Source organism: Notolabrus celidotus, chromosome 7 (assembly GCF_009762535.1).
Source record: "Notolabrus celidotus isolate fNotCel1 chromosome 7, fNotCel1.pri, whole genome shotgun sequence".
Classification (NCBI taxonomy): domain Eukaryota; kingdom Metazoa; phylum Chordata; class Actinopteri; order Labriformes; family Labridae; genus Notolabrus; species Notolabrus celidotus.
In genome coordinates, this window is record NC_048278.1 from 27627718 (window position 1) to 27646479 (window position 18762).

At 39.2% G+C, this 18762-nt stretch overlaps 2 protein-coding genes across 2 annotated transcripts; one reads left to right on the forward strand and one right to left on the reverse strand.

The window, feature by feature from the left end:
- Nucleotides 1–876: 876 nt before the first annotated feature.
- On the reverse strand, nucleotides 877–7022 carry zgc:77849 (UPF0472 protein C16orf72 homolog). Its single transcript, XM_034687306.1, has 4 exons — nucleotides 6582–7022; nucleotides 3999–4079; nucleotides 2773–3048; nucleotides 877–2674 (listed from the first exon to the last, which is right to left on the reverse strand). Exons 1-4 carry the CDS (start codon nucleotides 6775–6777, stop codon nucleotides 2436–2438), a joined length of 792 nt encoding a protein of 263 aa, XP_034543197.1. The 5' UTR covers nucleotides 6778–7022; the 3' UTR covers nucleotides 877–2435.
- On the forward strand, nucleotides 6440–17783 carry abcg2b (ATP-binding cassette, sub-family G (WHITE), member 2b). The gene is made up of 16 exons (XM_034687305.1): nucleotides 6440–7126; nucleotides 10630–10784; nucleotides 11406–11465; nucleotides 11557–11674; nucleotides 11755–11910; nucleotides 12906–13063; nucleotides 13355–13506; nucleotides 13816–13908; nucleotides 14512–14660; nucleotides 14956–15107; nucleotides 15623–15712; nucleotides 16380–16504; nucleotides 16909–17063; nucleotides 17175–17264; nucleotides 17386–17438; nucleotides 17519–17783. Exons 2-16 carry the CDS (start codon nucleotides 10633–10635, stop codon nucleotides 17664–17666), a joined length of 1851 nt encoding a protein of 616 aa, XP_034543196.1. The 5' UTR covers nucleotides 6440–7126; nucleotides 10630–10632; the 3' UTR covers nucleotides 17667–17783.
- The last annotated feature ends 979 nt before the right edge of the window (nucleotides 17784–18762 follow it).

An 18762-nucleotide genomic window follows, 5' to 3' on the forward strand; every position in this document is an offset into this window, starting at 1 on the left:
CCCAAACTTCTCAGCCCACGACCCCCAAAATATAGGTGCCAAAGTCTTGCAATCCCCACTGTCCCTCAAAGTGATTTAATGTGGCTTCATTTAGCTGGTCTGCAGAAAATAAGCCTACCTATATGAGCATGTGGCTGTGTTTCCTGTGCTGTTATGAATTAACCTACTGCTACTGATGCTTTTGATAATTAACTGTTCACTAACCCTAAACTTAGGAGTCATCTGGCGAAAAGAAAGGCAGAAAACTCATTACATTTTCTATTTTCAAGCTACTATAAATGGGTAAAATGTACTATTTTTAGATAAATTATTTAAAAAAACATTCTGGAAGACATCTCACAACCCCCCATTTGTGTCTTGCGACCCCCCAGGGGGTCCCGACCCACACTTTGGGAACCCCTGCATTAGGGTCTCTGTCAATGCACCAGCAGCACGAGGTCAATGGGAAAACACAATTCAAAACTATGTGGCCTATGTCGCCCCCTTGTGTTGATGACAGCAAAATACAGGATTCTCTCAAAATTGATTTGACGAGTTCCCACAATCAAACCTTGATATGTGAGAAGTACAATCTCCTTTCAGTAGGCCTTTTATTCTCCAGGCCCTCGTACCAACCCCTGAATGAATGAATATCAAATGATCTTTCAAGAAAAGACAGAGATAACTGATTGAAACAGAGACCGACACAGGCTGAAACGAGATAAAAGCTAAATGACTCAGGGTTTTTCCAACTCGCTGCACTCAGAATCTGTCCTTCTCTAACGCAGGCCTGAGGTAATTCATTGAAATCTCTGTAATTCTTCATCCAACTCATTTTACAGGCGGTGAAACAAATCAAAAACCCAGCCAGAAGAAAACTCAAACACAACTTAGATAAACGCTTGTATTTTTCTTTAATGTCAGAATTGTACATGGACATCCCAATGGATTTGCACTTCTTTTTACAATATGTACCACATTTAACAGCACCTACATGTTATTTACACACATTACACAAGATTGTATCACAAAGCAGTGTGTGAAATTTGCAAAACACTCGCCCAAAGCCTTGCTTAACTGTGTTGCCTCACGGCCCATGAGTCAACTCGACAATATCAAATGTTCACTGCTGTTTCAAGAACACTGCCCCCCCCCCTTTCAATCTAACAGGTTTAAAGTTGAAATGAAAAGTGTTAAAAGTGTTAATCCTAATTTTTGTTAAGTACAAGAAACTAACTGGTCCAACTCTGAGTTCTTGTCAGCGGGCCATGTGTAAACAGAACAGGTAACATGCAAGCTTCAAACACTGTTGTTAATCCTGATGCAAAAATGTAAGAAGTCAGTCAGATGTACTTTGCCGTTTGTCTGTAATGTACGTTGCTCAAAAGGGACACAGTGAATATTTGGATCATCTGTAAACATGACCATACCTATGAGTAACAATATAATTAGAAAACTGCAGAACAAGCAGAACAAGGGTACTAATCTGTTGAAAATACATTGAGTCTCCATCCATTACCAGACTCAAAGTGCCAGTTAATGCTAAAAGTTACGTCACCATTATGTGTGTAAATTAGACTGACCTGCTTTGTGATAAAACCCTGATTTGGGCTGAAAAGAGCAACTAAAGAATCTAAAAATAGGATGAATTTAAGTAAAACAGGAAGTTATTCGGTCAAGTGGGCGCTGAATTTGCCAGAACCCTGCATCCACACACACACACACACCTAATCTTTCTTTCACACACACACACACTCCCACTCTCACTGTTGCACAACAACCAGAGATACTGTAGCAGCTTTCTCAAAGGCAAAGACAAGAACAACACAGTAAGTGGCAGTTCTGCTGTCAGATACGCGAACACACAGAGCAGCAGCAGAATGAGATACACACGCTGACAAGCGTTTTAAGTCGAGCCACACAGCAGGAAGGTGGTTCAGCCTCCCAAGGAGTCCGCATTTCAGTCCAGTCTGGTTTGGCCAGCACTCCACAGAGGAGGAAGAGGAGGAAGTAGTACGCTTGAGGGATGAGAACTGCAAACAGTAAGCAACAGCCCGGTTCATCTGATTATCGGCTGTGAAGCACAAAAAGGAGCCCGGCAAAATAAACCCATGACTAAAAGCAACATTCTGCAGTTTAAGGATTTTAAATGTGACGTGTGCTCGCTTTGCTGTCAGATCTACTGAGGACAACCACACATAATTAAGAAAGAAAGTTTTCTTCAAAAGAGGAGAACACTACTCTGGAGAGACTGTGGGAACAAACAGAGGAAAAAGAAAAATGAAGGAGGGGAGAAGTATGTGGGTTGGTAATAGAAGAGTTCCTTTATTGGTAGCATTGCAACTAAGATGAAGAGGAGGAAGATTTTAATGGTCGGCCAAGGCATCAGTCCTCATCAGCTGTCCAGTCGGCCACCAGGGAGAGGACAGAGGAGGGATTAGTGGTGTCTGAAAAGTTCAGAGCATCCTGTTACGTTTATGCGTAGGTGAGTCTGTGATGACATCACTACAGGGGGCAGGGCCTCGTTTGCGATTGGCTGTGGAATCCAAATGGAGTGCCATCTCTTCAGCAATGAAGGTGTTTAGGTCAACGTCGTGAAGACCATTTCTACGGCGACTGAGAGGCTGGGCAGGGTGAGTTGGGGAACCAGGAGGCCCAGAACGCACAGAGATGCTTGCCATGGCACCACTAAGACCTAGAGGGGAGAAGTATACACATGAAACCACTACAATCTGTTAAACGACCCTTTTTAATAATCCAGCAGCTTCCCTCTTAATGTGAAATTGTTCCTACCGTGCAGGGCTATGGCCTCTCTGAAAGGCTGCAGGTCAGTCTCCACTGAGCTGCCTGTCTCTGGCTGTGCAGGGCGGCTAGCAGACACCATGGCAACCCTTGGTGGTGCACGAGTCGTTCGTGGAGGAGGAACTTTGCCACACAGGAAACTGATGAGATCCTCACGCCTGATAGTTCTTCTGCGTTTCTTAACCCATGCAATCACATCCTTATTCCTGCGCTGGTAGCCTAAGTGGATGCCCAGGTCGTAGCTCCGTTGGCGAGCCTCTACACTCTCTGATGACAGACAAAGACAGATTTGACTACATTACTATCAGTGTTCATGTGCATCTATCACAGTAATGTACAGCACATTCAGGACAAGTTAAACTTACTTTAAGGGAGGGATGTAAGGATATATCGCAAGACGGTAAAAAATCGATACAAATAAAGATGGATAAAAAATTGTTTCAACATAATTTGTATCCAAATTATGGGGGGGGGGGGCCTTTGGCGTTATTTTTGACATGGAAAACGTCCAAGTTTTTTTAATAATTAAACGATAATTGATTGTTAACATTCCCAAAGATCGATCACGGAAAATACTTGAAATTTACATCCCTAATTTAAAGAGATTAACCTTATTTGTTTTAATATTTAATACCTTCATTTAGGAATTGTTCACTTTCCATTTGTTTAGAATTGTTCTGAAATTTTCTAACAAGTTTCTTTTTGCTTTTTAAGTTATATTTTTTGGCCTTTTTGCCTTTATTTAACAGGACAGCTGAAGAGAGACAGGAAATGTGTGGAGTAGAGAGCAGGGGGAGACATGCAGGAGATGGTCGACTGACCGGGAATCGAACCGGCGACCCCTGCAACGAGGACTGTAGCCTCTGTATGTGGGGCGCTTAGACCGCTAGGTCACCAGCGCCCCTCAACGAGGTATTTTGTACGGTGATTTTACTGTGCAGTGGTTTTATTTGAGTTACAACACACCTTAAAAATGAAAAAGGATTACTTTCTTTACAAATAAATAAGAGAAAAATATATATTGCAACTGTATCTGGAATATGAAATAAAATAATAGTTATTTAAATTTTGAGTTCAGTCCAGTTTTCTTGAAAATCGTTAGAGAATCGGGATTCGAATCGCATCGTGAACCAAAAATCGGGATTCGAATCAAATCGTGGGTTGAGTGTATCGTTACATCCCTACTTTAAGGTAACAGTCAGAGTGACAAAACTTACCTTTGTACAGGTTAGTGACTGCTGTTGCTGCATTCTGGAAGGGCACCCAGAGAGAGAGACCTTGCTGCTGGCATACTCTGTCTGAAAATCAAGTTTAGAAAAGTTAGTCAGATAAACCGTCTTGAGTGAACTTGAAATAGAGCAAACAAAATAACAAAAGGTTGGCAGGTGAAAACATCGAGGGGAAAAACAAAACTGTCAAGGTCTCCAAGACGAGCACTTTGGCACAGCTGAGATGTTCAGGAAATAAAGCTTATGAAGAAGAGTGTTAACTAGTGTAAAGTTATGGGTTTAACACTCAAATGTTACAACAAATGTCTTCTCTCTACCACCAATCATGTCTTAACATCCTCGCTGCAGGGGTTGTGTTTACAGTTTACCCTTTCAGTGAGTCACTAGTACAACATTAAAGGAAGAGGAAGCTTTGTTCATGTCAGAACATACAGAGACGATAGGGTTCAACACCGACCATACCAAGCAGGATAATCAGTGATGATCAGTGACTTCATTTGACGAGTCGCTGGAGAACATTGTGCAATATATATGTCAGCTCTAAAACTGTCTTTGTAACAATCACTTGCTGATCAACGATGTCATCTCCATTAAAAACACACAGTATAAAATGGGGCCCAGTGTACTACACAGTTGCAAGGTGTGTGTGTGTGCGTGTGTGGTAATAGCAGAAGTTTACAGGAATTCCTGTTATTTACCAGTGGTGGACAGTAACACTGTAAAGTTACTTGAGTACTGTACTTAAGTACATTTTTGGAGTATCTCTACTTTACAGAAGACAATTATTGTACTTTTTTTACTCCCCTACATTTCTATCAATGCTCTAGTTACTCCCTACTTTTTAAGTCAGCTCATGCATTTCCTTCTCTTTTCTGAAATCTGATCCATAAGACAGTAAAATGTGTTTGTGTAGATCTGTTTGTCTCAGTGGTTTAGTCATACTTGTATATCGTGCGTCTCCATGGTTGAACGTGGAGTAAACACAGCAGATTTCACTCAGATCAGGCAGTTCATGTAGAGGTGGTAATGATGTCTATAATTCTCCACCTGAGCACCCATGTCCACATCTTCAGCCCCAGTTAGAGGTTTTTGAAATGAAGAATGATACGTATTGTTTGAAATGTTCTCCCTGTTCAACCTGAGAAAGCTTCTTGAGCTACGTAACATTTGTTTCATTCCAGATTGAACATTTCAACATTTCAAACTAAGTTGTCTGTGCTTGGAGTAACTTAGTTGCTGTTTTTATTCTATGGTATAGTTTTTAGAGATTTCAAGTAATGGTTTCTAAATAGACATGATGTAACAGAATGTACTCCTATGTATTCTTTACTGCACTTTTGTATTGAGAAAATACAAGGTTTTTTAGATTTTTAAATAAGTACTTTGAACACTTGAGTATTTCTAAAAGCAAGTACTCCGCTACTCGTATTGGAGTAATATTTGACCTGAAGTATCTATACTTTGACTTAAGTAATGAAGCTGTGTACTTTGTCCGCCATTGTTATTTACAAGAGAATTTCTATGTTAGGGGAGATTGAATTTCCTCCCTGGGGATCAATAAAGTACCTTTCTTAGGTGCAAACACTGAGCAGGTCAGAACAACACTTTAAGATCATTTTGACATCAATCCTTTCGCCATTTTGTTCCTAATATTTACAACAATGCAGTCATCATCAAAACCCCTGAGTTAGTGCCCTCTCCTTCTACGTTAGGAAGGTATTTCAACAACTACAACACAACTGCGACAGTGAACTCTCGATGCATTTGACCGTCAACAAACGGGTTGTATTCAGTCGACTATCTCCTCCCTGTGTAACGCCATTTTGACTGGCTAGGTAACTGTGAACGGGGTGGACACAAACATTTAGCTCTAAAACACCGGGTCTGCCACAATAAACAGGATAAATGAGCTGGAATAATTAAAAAAAAAAGATGCTGTTATGTCAAGATTGTGTTTTGGACGCCACTGGGCTCAGCTGTGTATCAATCCGTTTAGCCCTGGAGGACCTCACACGGCTCAGGCCACTGTGATCCACATTCTCCTGCCCCACATTCTGATACTGTGACCGGTGTTTCAGTCTGAAGAGTGACCCTGTTAACTGACGACATGTCAGTGGTTAGCGTTGTTCCAACTGTTATGGATGTTTAGTTTCACTCACTAAAAAACATGTGGGGTGAATATAACATGACCTTACATTGAAAATTACAGCTAAACGCGCACACTTTGTCTATTTTTACTGCTTCAACAGCTTTTGTTACTAAAACAGATTTAGCTGGAGGTCGCCTTTTAACAGGGTCACTTCTAGAACCGAAACACCGGCTGCTAATGTTAGCATCCATCGGTTTGCTAGAAAACGGGGTCACGAAATCGAGAATGGATTCAAAATATATCATAATCAAAATTAAAAGAATACACATCCTAGTTTCACCCAGTACAGCCGTGTAAAAAGACCACAATGCAGGGGAGGCCGAGGATAGTCACTGCTGTTAGCCTAGCGAGTGCCCTTTGTGTCTCTCTTGGATTAGCTTACATTAGCACTGACAGTTAGCTAGCCAGAACTTGGTACAGACCTTTGTAGAGCTGTGCTACCGCCGTGGCTGAGTTCTGAAAGAGGTGCCACAGCTTCTGCTGGCTTTGTTCCGTCTCTTCCTCGGTTTGATCCCCCTGTTCAGCCTCTGCTAAGCACTGCCGTTCCCACTTGGAGAACCAGTGTTCGGGGCCGTGCTCTTGGATCTCCGCTTCTCCCTCCTCCTTCCTCTCCTCCATAGCTAACGAAAGAAGCTAAAGAGCTCGTGTAAAATGTCGGATTGTTTAATCTTCGAAGGTACCTATCTTCCGTATCACATAAGAGAAATACTTAACACGACCCTAACAATGTACAGAAACGAGAAAACAAACTGCTGTTAGAGACGCATTGTGTATATTTTAAATTCCGCCTACACGCCCTGTGTAAAGCACACCAAACTAAAGAACGCGATGACAACACCGAAGAATTTCTCGCAATGGCCACGCCCACTGTCGCTTCTCTGGAAAGTGATTGGCTGCAGCGCGTTCTGTAGGCGTTTATCAATGCTGAACACGAAGCCTGATTGGACAACGGCAATACAGAGAAAAGGTCAGAGAAAAACAACGTTGATCCCACCCAGGAAATTCCTTCCTGCAGGCAATTCAGCCCTACGTCCGGCAGGGGGCGCCATGACCATGGGGATGTGAGCAAGAGGACTGCATGGACTTGCATCATTATTTTAATCATTTATTTATCTTATTTTATCATTTAATTATCTTTTTATTTATTGTATTCATCTGATCTTGTCAACGCTACCTTATTTTAAACGTATTAAAAACGTATTTATTCAGTCTGGCTTTTATGTAGGGTTTAAAGGGGACATATCATGCTTTTTTCATCAATATATATTGGTCTAAGAGGTCCCAAAAACATGTATTTAAAGTTTATGCTCAAAAAAACACTTTGAAATCAGATTTTGGCATGCCTGAAAAGTCCTTTTCTTCATTCCTCATCAGAACACTCTGTTTTCCCTCTGACCACGCCCCCTCCGGAAGTGGATGTGCCTCGGCTCTCCAGCACGTTGATCTAATGTTTACATGTTGGCTAAATATACACGGCTGCTCAGAGATCGCGTTACTTCAACCCTCTGAATCTGATCCTGACGGAGAGGCGCCTGTAGCAGGACCTTTCTGAAGGATTGGTCATAGATTTAGTGTTTCTTGTTGTTTTATTTATCAGTATGTAGACGTGTGTCTTGGTACACAGCTACGAGCATGTAGCTATGTGGCTATGCTAACTAGCGCTAGCACTTATCCATGATAAATCATCCACTAGATCTTCAAATCTGCAGACGTGGGGAGTAAACCCGACCTCTGCCAGAAAGGCAGCGGGACCTTTTATGAAGGATTGGTCACAGATTTAGTGTTTCTTGTTGTTTTATTTGTCAGTATGTCGACGTGTGTCTTGGTACACAGCTACAGCTACAGCTACAGCTATGAACATATAGCTATGTGGCTATGCTAATTAGCGCTAGCACTTATCCATGACAAATAAAAATCATCCACTATATCTTCAAATCTGCAGACGTGGGGAGTAAAACCGACCTTTGCGTTTATTAAGAAAGCCTACAACTAGCATGCCTCCCTCCTGAGCTCCTTGTTGGCACATATTTGTGCAGGTAATGAAAAACGGGGGAGGGATTCAGTATTATTTTATACAGTCTATGGGCTGAACAAGCTCCGAGCTCTGACTCCGTGACAGACCGGATATTGTTGTTACGTAACAAAAACACGGAAGTCTGAAACGGCTCGTTTCACACACATTTACAGAAAGGTGTAGAAATCAAAACAGGGGCAGAATGGATTTTTTTCATTCTTGGGGGGTTTGTAGACATGCCAGGGACACATATTTCAGGTAAAGAACCATTAAAAAGTCAATTTTGCATGATATGTCACCTTTAACAATTTTATTACCTACCTTTTACTATAATATTGATTTAAATGTTGCTTTATTATTTTAGTAATTTTAACTGTTTTCATATTCTATTTTATGTATTAATTAATTCATTTATTTAATTTTTATTTATCTACTCAGTTTTATTGATATTTTTAGCCTTAGTTTTATTTTTCAAACTCTTATCCTTACCCTTTTTTTAAATCTACTTATTTTAACTATTTGTATTTTTAATTTTGATGCTTTAACTTATTTTAATCACACATATTTTATTTTTGGTGTGCATTGGTCTCTATTTTATTTTATTTTATTTTATTTTATGTTGTTCCTATTTTTAATTTGTATAATTTCTATTTATTGTCCCCTAATATGTCTTGCCTTTGTTTTATTTCTGCTTCTTTCTTGTTTTTCAATCACTGTAAAGCACTTTGGGTTGCATTTGATTTGTATGAAAGGTGCTATATAAGTAAAGCTTGATTGATTGATTGATTGATTGATTGATTGATTGATTGATTGATTGATTGATTATTTTAAACTTTTCTTTCCACTCTTACTCATTTTATTAATTTTACTGTGTTGATTTTATTTTATCTTATTTTTAAGTATTTTATATATAAAAATGCCTATTTTAGTTTGACCATTGCTGTCTCTGTTGTTCTGTGAAGCACTTTGGGCTGCATGTTCATATGTATGAAAGGTGCTATATAAATAAAGTTGAGTTGAGTTGAGTTGAGTACCTTGTATGGACTTTTGGGCACTTTTTGTCTGCTTACTTCAGAATCAGAATCAGAATCAGAATCAGCTTTATTGGCCAGGTATGCTTGAACACACAAGGAATTTGACTTTGGTAAACTGTGCTCTCTTTGTACAAGGCATACAAATAAACATAAAAATATAATTAAAAATAAAAAAACTTTTTGAGGCTGTTACATGTTAGATTAGATTAGATAAGATTAGATTCAACTTATTGTCATTGGGCATGTCACAGGTACAAGCAATGACATATAGATTGCATCTAACCAGAAGTGCTTTAGCAGTAAATTAAATAATATAAATAATACAGAATATACAGAGTTGTTTCTATGTTATCAAAACATATGACATAGGACACATCATTGGATGTCTTTAGAGACATGGTGGCTGGAAATATTGTATCTCAATCTAAAGGTTGGCAGTTCGATCCCAGCTCCTGCTGTCACATGTGGAAGTGAGTGTCCTTGGTTATAGTGACCTCAATATCATCCAAAACAACCAAAACAAATGTGTGTAAAATGCTGATATTTCTTATGTTATATATACAGCTAAAACAGCCTGGGGTCAAAGTGACCCCAAGGAACACCAATGCGTAATTTTTTTTATAGGAAATTGGAACATAGCAACATTTTAATTTTATTTTTTCTCAGTTGTCCCCATTAAATCGGAAAAGTCATGAAATATGAAGCCAAAAAAATCATGTTAGTCATTCATTTAGAGACGTTAATAATTGAATGGGGTCTAATTGACCCCAAGAATAATAGAAGGGTTAGGCCCTTTTTGTCTGCAGTGGTGCCTCATATTGCTTAATTCTTCTTGAATTTGAGTAATGTATTGTTTCACATTTTGAAAGGTAAAAACTTAAATCTTTAGCTTATTTCTTATTGATTGTAAAGCTCTACCAACCTCTCCTCTACTTATGACTTCTGAGAGGAGGTAGGACCCCTTTGTTAGATTTACAATGTTTATCTTTTCTCACGTGATCTTATCTTTAAGGACAAGCTAAGCATGGTATGCATTTAGAAAAATTAACATTCACTGTTAATGTAAGAATGAATTTCACATGGATTACGTAAGTTGCAGTATAGTCAGTTGTATAATTATATATTATTATGAAGTATTACCACATAATCTGTAATGTGTCTGTATAGAGTTACTGCTGCAGTTAAGACGCTCGGGTGAAAGTTCAATGTTACACTATCTATAGAACACAGGAGGTGCTTTGGGCTTCAGATTGGGGGGGGGTCCAAAGATCAATAAGTCCGTTTTAAAATATTACTGGTTGTAATCTCCCTTACCTGTCTCTCTTCAACAGACTGCACAGGTGACCGTGTTAGACTGAACCCTCTCTCTTTGAACACCTCTCTCTGTCTCTGATTTCCTCTCTGGTAACTTTGCTGATCTAGAAGATGGCTGAAAAGGAGCAGGTTGTTGAAGATGTCGAGGAGTGTTTCCAGGAACGTGGACCAACTGTCACATTCAGTAACCTGCACTATAGCGTCCAGGAGACGAGATTATGCTGCAAAAGAGGTCCTGAAAAATACATCCTCAAAGATGTGAGGTAGGATATGATTTTTACTTGTGAGTGTGTATAGAATTTCAGGTGACTAATTTTTGCTTGCCTTTTTAAAAGTTATCATTATTTTATTAAATTTATCTGACAATAACAAACCAAACAGGTCTAAGTTTGTGGCTCCATTCATTTAACTTATTTATCTATATATACTGTAAATAAATTTTAAAAAACGGTGAAAAATAGGCTGTTGTTTTTCAGGGCAATCTTAGATAAAAGTAGATAATCCAGATATCTGAATCAAATATATTCCAACAGGAATCAAATACTAAACCTAATGAAATGTAGCATACATGTAAATAATTTAATCAAAGCTTAAAACAGATTGAAAAGGCATCAAGACCTCAATAGATACAGTTTTTGCCAGAAAGAGAGATATGGATATTTTTATGAGGTTATCTGAGATTCATGTATCCACACAGAGGAATTTAGCAGCCTGAAATTTGTACTTTTCAGTTTCAAAGCAAAAACATGAGAATGTGATATTGTTTTCTTTCACTTGTAGAACTGCAGTGTAAGGGAGACCAGGTTTTCTGACTAGATTGTTTCATTACTTTAGAGCATGTTCTGTAAAAATTGGTCTTGACATGATGTGATTGCTTGTTGCAGCGGCATCATGAGACCTGGGATGAATGCTATCATGGGTGCCACTGGCAGCGGTAAAACATCGTAAGAGACTTTCATTTAAACACACAGGTATTTTTTCCACAGATTAAAAATAAAACACTACATGAATGTTTCCTCTTTCTGCATCTGTCAGACTGCTGGATGTGATAGCAGGCAGGAAAAACCCTGCAGGGCTAAAACAGGGACAAGTCTTAGTGGACGGGAAAGTTGTCACATCTGAACTGAGACTCAGCTCTGCCTACGTGGTCCAGGTACAAACACAAACAAATGCACATTCTTTGACATCATTGTACTTTGTATTCCTCATGTCTCTTATCACATCTGCTTCAAGGATGATATCTTAATGGGCACCCTTAGTGTGAGGGAGAACCTACTGTTCAGTGCCAACCTGCGTCTCAACCCAAAACTCCACACCTCTTTTGATAAAAACAGCCGAGTGGATGCCATCATACAGGAACTGGGCCTCACAGACTGTGCAGACACCAAGGTACAAACACACACACACACACACACACACACACACACACACACACACACACACACACACACACACACACACACACACACACACACACACACAAACCAAAAAACTGCTAATTTCACACATTACAGCAGAGCTCCAAAGAAGTCTTTCAGTAGTCCTAGAGTTACATCATTAGAGCTGTCTCAGGTGTAAGCAGAATAAGTTGCATAAAATTAACTCCAAAATATGTTGGAAAATGTTAACTTAAAAGTGTTTTATAAAATTAAATGGATATTAAATACATGTCTACCCTCTTATTTCAGTAATGACAGACTTTTATTAGCATACCTTTTAAAAAATTCCATTACATTTTGTTCATGTGTAAATAAGTATAATATTAATTCAAATTTGGAGAGAGATATTGATGAAATGTTTGTGTTTAATTGTGTAAATTCATTGCTATCCCTTTTTGGGAAATGTTCAATATTTTCGGTATTGGCTAGAATCCAAAAGCATCTAACTAATCTTCAGGTAAATCATCTTTATATAACCATTTACTTTCTAAACAAGACATGGATGGCCTCTATTCAACCTCAGAAAAGCATATCTCAAAAACTGAGAAAAGACTTTGAGAAGAAAACTGTTTCTATTTCAATTTCTTTTCATGTTTTGTCATTTAGTACTCTATAATTATGTTCTCAGTTTTAACCTTAAAACATATAGAAAACACATGCACGTAGACTCAAGTACAAACAACATTCAAATCCATGAATACAAAAATATATCAAGTGACAAAAGAAAAAAGGGTTCTGGTTTGGCCCATTGGAAAAATGACACCCCATGTTCTCAGGCTCAACTCTTAAAACAGTGGCCCAGTCTCAACTCACCTCCCCTGTTCCTGACTCTATCCTCTGTCCTCTCAGTAAAAAACAAACTTGAAAGATTGCCAACAGAGAGTATGTAAAGCTATGATCAGCTTGGAAACAATATTTCTCTGCGTGTGTGTTTGTGTTTGGCAGATTGGAACAGAGTTCCTGCGTGGTGTATCTGGAGGTGAGAGGAAACGGTGCAGCATCGGGATGGAGCTCATCACCTCTCCTTCTCTGCTGTTCCTGGACGAGCCAACCACTGGCCTGGATTCTAACACTGCAAACTGCATCATCGGGCTGCTGCACAAGTACAACTCTTTTACTATTTAATCCCACATTAGGCAGCACAGACTCACACATAAGGCACAAATGAAACAACTGAAGCATGCACTGCTGCAGAAGATGGCGGGGTAAGACAGCGGGCAATGCACTGCTGACTGTCAGCTTTAATTAACCTCTACTTATTTTAGTGAAGCGCCAAGCAGCATCACTATTACTATTGCCTTGCTAATCAGCAGCATCTTCAGCGTTTACTGTTGTGTTTGTGTTTACCATAACCATGTGTATGTGAAAATACTTTATTGTGTGTGTGTGTTCAGGCTGTCCAGAAGAGGTAAGACTGTGATCTTCTCCATCCACCAGCCACGCTACTCCATCTTCAGACAGTTTGACCATCTGAGCCTGATGCATAAAGGAGAGGTCGTGTACGCAGGAGCAGCAGGCCAGGCACTAGAGTACTTCACAAACCTTGGTATGTGTGTTTACTGTGATAAGGAAAATACCTTCATGTGCTTTATTAAAATATAATGAATCCTAACAAAGAGAAGGGAGAGATATTATATTTTCTTTAGACAGCCTGACAGTGAGATAACTTCATCTAGCTCCTGTTTTGATATGCATTCAAAGTATCCTACCAGCTAATGTGAAATAAAAATGCAAAAGATGAACGAGGCTTGTTTACTAATGTTCTGTTCAACTTTTTAACTGTCACACCACGATTTAGTTTGATTTCACAGATGACAAGTTTTAAAAAGTTCCATGTATTCATGTTTTTTTACAGGCTACCAAATTGAGTCCTTCGACAATCCTGCTGATTTCTATATGGACATCACAAATGGAGAAGCAAAGTCCACATTAGAACCATTTGCTGCAGGTAACCCTTAAGAATCATTCACACAACCTAGGTATAAGAACCAACAGCGTAAGAGAACATCAAGGTATCAAAGTCATATTTAGCTCAAACAGTTCAGAGGATTAAACATATTTAGACATATAGCTTCTATATTTACTTTGACAACATCTCAGCAACTATTCCTAAAAAAATAATGACTACAATTTATCAGCCATATGTTGAAATATGGATAATTGAATACTACACAAAGAATACTTTTTTTTTGCTCTGAAATGTTGATCAAGGTACCATTATATGTATGTATGAAGCCATTGTCTTAGATTTTTTGTTATAACTCTTCCTTGAAGAACCTCCACTACTTGCATGACTTTCGGAGGTCTTAGTGGATGGCCAGGAAACCTCCCAGTAATGACCACACTGACGGGACGTCAATAAAACAATGTCTTTGCGGGAAATGGCACACCACTTAACACTAAAAAAATGAAGATAAATGTATGCTTGGATGTTCTGATAATGTTTTTAATTTTTAATCATATACCCTGAGTAATAGAGAACAGAAAAGGATGATTAAATATTCTTATCTATATTAAGACAATGTCTAATTGCTCCCATCTGCTTCCACAGAGGAGAGCAAAAACCCGCTGGCAAGCATGTACCGCCAGTCCAAAATGTGCCAGACTACACTGGAGGAGTTGGACCATGTGAACCAGATTACCGAGGGGGCCAAATGTCAAGGCAAGGCAGCTGACTATGCCACATCCTTTCTCTATCAGGTCAGCTGTCTCTGCGAATCATTGCATAATAATTCAATGATTATCCATGTTAGGGAATCAAAGTCTCAGTTCTTACTGATTTTGTGCTCGATGGAAATTGAAGTGACTTTATGATGTTGTGTCTGAGGGTTTAATGACGGTGCCAGCCAGCTTTTATGACTTCTGCTTGGATGCCTGCTGAATGAACCCTGTGTGTATCTGACATCAGGCTCATAAAAAAAAACTAATTTCCCTCTGTCTATGTGTGTGTGCGGTTCTGTTTTTGTGTGCACGTGTGTGTCTGTGTGTGTGACAGCTGCGGGTGGTGTGTGGCAGGACGGTGAGGAACAGTCTGAGGAACCCTCAGACCTCTTACGCCCAGTTGGCTCTTAACATCTTCTTCGCAATTCTAGTGGGACTCATTTATTACCAAATGCCATTAACGCTGCCCGAGGCTTTACAGAACAGGTAGATTACACAGAACATACAACCTACCTTGTTTCAACTCTGCTTTAACTCCATCTCTGCAGTTCTTACCTACCTAATTTCACCCTTTCTAAGCTGATCCAAACTAAACAACAACAGTTAAAAGGAGACATTTGCTCAGGTTTCTCTTTTGATGTGTGTAAGGTACTGTTTGGGATATTATTTCATAGGTTAGGCAGGAAAATGTGATGAGACAGAAATTGAGAATATCTCTTCTATAGCAAAGACTGCAAGAATAAAATCTTGAAGGAAGGAGTAAAAATACGTACCTTTTTAAAGATCACAAAGTGCTCAGGTGTGTTGCAGTTTGCAAAGCTCTAAATGATTGAGATAAGAAACCATGATGTCAAGATAAGGGAACAACTTCAGTGATGTAATTATACGTGCAAGTGTATGGGTGTGAGACTGAGGTCAGGGTGACATGTGCTGACATTTTCAGCTCAAGCATCCAACAGATACAGTATATTGATCATTATCTCTCTCCCTCTCGACTACAGGAGTGGAGCGTTCTTCTTCCTTATCATAAACATGGTGTTTGGAAATCTCTCTGCAGTTGAACTCTTTATCAACGAACGAGCGATCTTCATGTGAGTGAAAGATAACAGCTGTTTGAGTGCGTGTTGAAATGCAGCAGGTACATGATGAGACGGTTTTCCATTTTTACATAGATTACATATATCAATTTGTATCCCTCTCTCTTTTATATTATTTATTTATTTATTTATTTATTATTATTTATTTATTGTATTAACTTTTTACTCACAATTGACATACCCCCCCACCAAAAAAAGAGAAAAACAACAATAACAAGCAAACTAACAAAAAAGATTGGTTTTTTTGTTTGTTTTTATTTCCCCAGAAAGGGATACAAATATTCCTTGAAAAACTGAGCATTGAGGAGTTTCTGTCTGGACTATTTTCAGTCCCAAGAGATCCACATAATAAGCTCTAGTGTGAAGTTAAAACAGCAGGATATGTGTGAAGGACTGAGGCAACATTAACAGTGTCAACCAGTGCAACAGTGTGCGTTGTACAGCTGATGAAGCAGCTGTTTATTAGACCGTAGCTAAAGAGACTATGCATGTAAGAATTATCCATATAGTAACTGTAAATTGTGATTTTTATGCACCTTAAATGTATGTTAGTAGCTCACAAGTGTGATATTAATATGATCTTTATTTTATAGATGTCATTAAATACTGCAAACCTTTATGTTTATGTGTTTCTGAAGAGTATTTTCTTTGTTTGTTGTAGTCACGAGAACTCCAGTGGTTATTACCGCACCTCTGTCTACTTCCTGTCAAAGATCTTTGCTGACCTCATCCCCAACCGCATCATCCCAATCTTTGTGTTTTCAGCCATTGCCTACTACATGATGGGTAATTATCACAGACACACGAGCACTTACGCACCACAAACACACCTCACACTGTTTCATTTAGAGGAGCAGACTCACTATTATCTCTGGTATGCTTTTGTCTTTTTTCCTCAAATGACTGAAAGTGACAAAGCAGCACAGTGTGCGATGCTTTCTGGAGAGGCTTGGTTTCATCCCTAGGGGGTCTCAGTTTTGAGACGTAAAGTCTAGATGACAAGAAGCTGCTTGAGTCCAGTTTGGATGTCTTTACAAATGTATGCTCCTGCTGTTGATCACTTTTTGTCTGCAGTCTCTCATTTGACCTCTCTGCCATGCCTGACCCCACCAGGAGCAACTTTTTAAAGCAACACGTCCTCTTTTTGTGAAGAGTCTTTCTGTTGTCATCCATCTGTCTCCATCTTTCAGGGTTGAAGCCTGCCTTTACGGCCTTCATGTGTTTTGCCCTCACCATGTCTCTGGTCAGCCTGGCAGGAGTCGGGTTGGCCTTCCTCGTCTCAGCCAGTGTGTCTTCATTCGCCATGGCTAACATCCTCATCGCTCTACCATTTGTCTTCATGATGGTGAGATGCCAGGACATATATTAAATATAGAGGATGCAGATCATGATGTAAACACCTGAAATATACATTATAGAGTAGGCTTTTTTTACCCATCTTTCTCTCTTCATTTAGGTCTTTGGTGGTTTTCTCGTCAATCTCAACGTCATGCTGAGCTGGCTCTCATGGCTGAAATGGATCAGTATTTTCAAATATGGATTGGATGTAAGATATGGAAAAGAGAGAGAGAGAGAGAGAGAGAGAGAGGGTGTGGTTGTGAGAGTGAGAAAATCCTCTTCTTTTCCATTGTTAGGAGGTTGTTAAGCTCAATCTGTTTCTCCTTCAGGCTACGTTCATCAACGAGTTTACAGGACAGCTGTTCTACAGTGGCGACGTTGCGTGAGTGCAGAGCCATGACACAGCTACTCGTTTTAGTACAGAAACACACACATACTGAGTCTCTCTCATCTGTGCTGCAGCATCCCAGGGGAGGAGTTCCTGCAAATCCAGAAGATTGACTACTCCACATGGGGCTTCTGGAGGAACCAGGTGGCTCTGCTGGGAATCATATTGAGCTGCATGATGCTGTCCTATGTGCAGCTGCGCCGAATCAACCGCTGGAAGTGAGGCACATACATCTGTTTCTGTATCCATGAGCCAAACAGTGTGTGTTTATCTTATTTATTTAACAAGCCTCAAATGAAACATATACCATCATTTAGGGGAATAAAACACAAGAGGCGATTTGTTCTTTTATATGTGTGCACCACGTGGTATAAGCTCTCCTTTATGAATATTTGATTTACAGTTTCATGTCAAATAACCTTTATCTGTCTCTCTATCTCTCTCACACATAAACAAACACACGTGTTGTAACATTCGAGGCCCTGGTGGATTACCTCCCACTAAGCACACCTGGTGTGTGCACGAGGGGAATGTACGACAACCGCCAAGCCGATGTCTAAGTCCTCAATAAGCTCTTTACACTGAGTTAACTGAGCTACAGAGTAGAAAAGATGAGCACAATCCACATTTTATCAGGGATGTTTAAGTAAATCAAACATGCAACAGATAACAGATTACCACTTTTTATTTACACTTTGTAGAAACAGTGAAAGAATTCACTTTGTGGTTTTACTGTCACATATATTTATTTTTTACAAACTTTAGGCAAGATTCACAGAAAAAAATCATGCTTTATTGACATAAAGTTCTGCTGTAAACCATGCTTTGAACTTGATTACAGGGCATTAAGAATCATCTTGTTCCAATATATTTAGACTGCTTGTATATTGCTGTACTAGCTAATTGTTTTCAGCTATGTGGTTTTGATAATGATTAAAATATTCATACCATGATCAGGTTATTGATCATTATGTCTGGATCCTTGTATTTAAAAGGAATATTCAATATGCCCTGTGCAGCATTTATGCACACATTAACCCCAGAGATTGCCCATATTTGGAAGTTTGGTAACTTTAGGATCCTTTTCGGAGCTCAAAATAAAGTTATGTCTCAGTTTGCTAAAATCTTTGCTGCAGAGCTTTGCATACAAGTAATGTTCACCTTTTATTTACATCGTTCATTTTTCAAGCAAATTGACACTGACAAGGATGTTAAGTTAAACAACAAGAAGTCAAGTGTATAGGGATGTTTGTAAAAAAAATGCCTCAGGAGACCCTGAACAGCACATCACAGAGCTGCGGTTGTTAAGCTCTGTGTC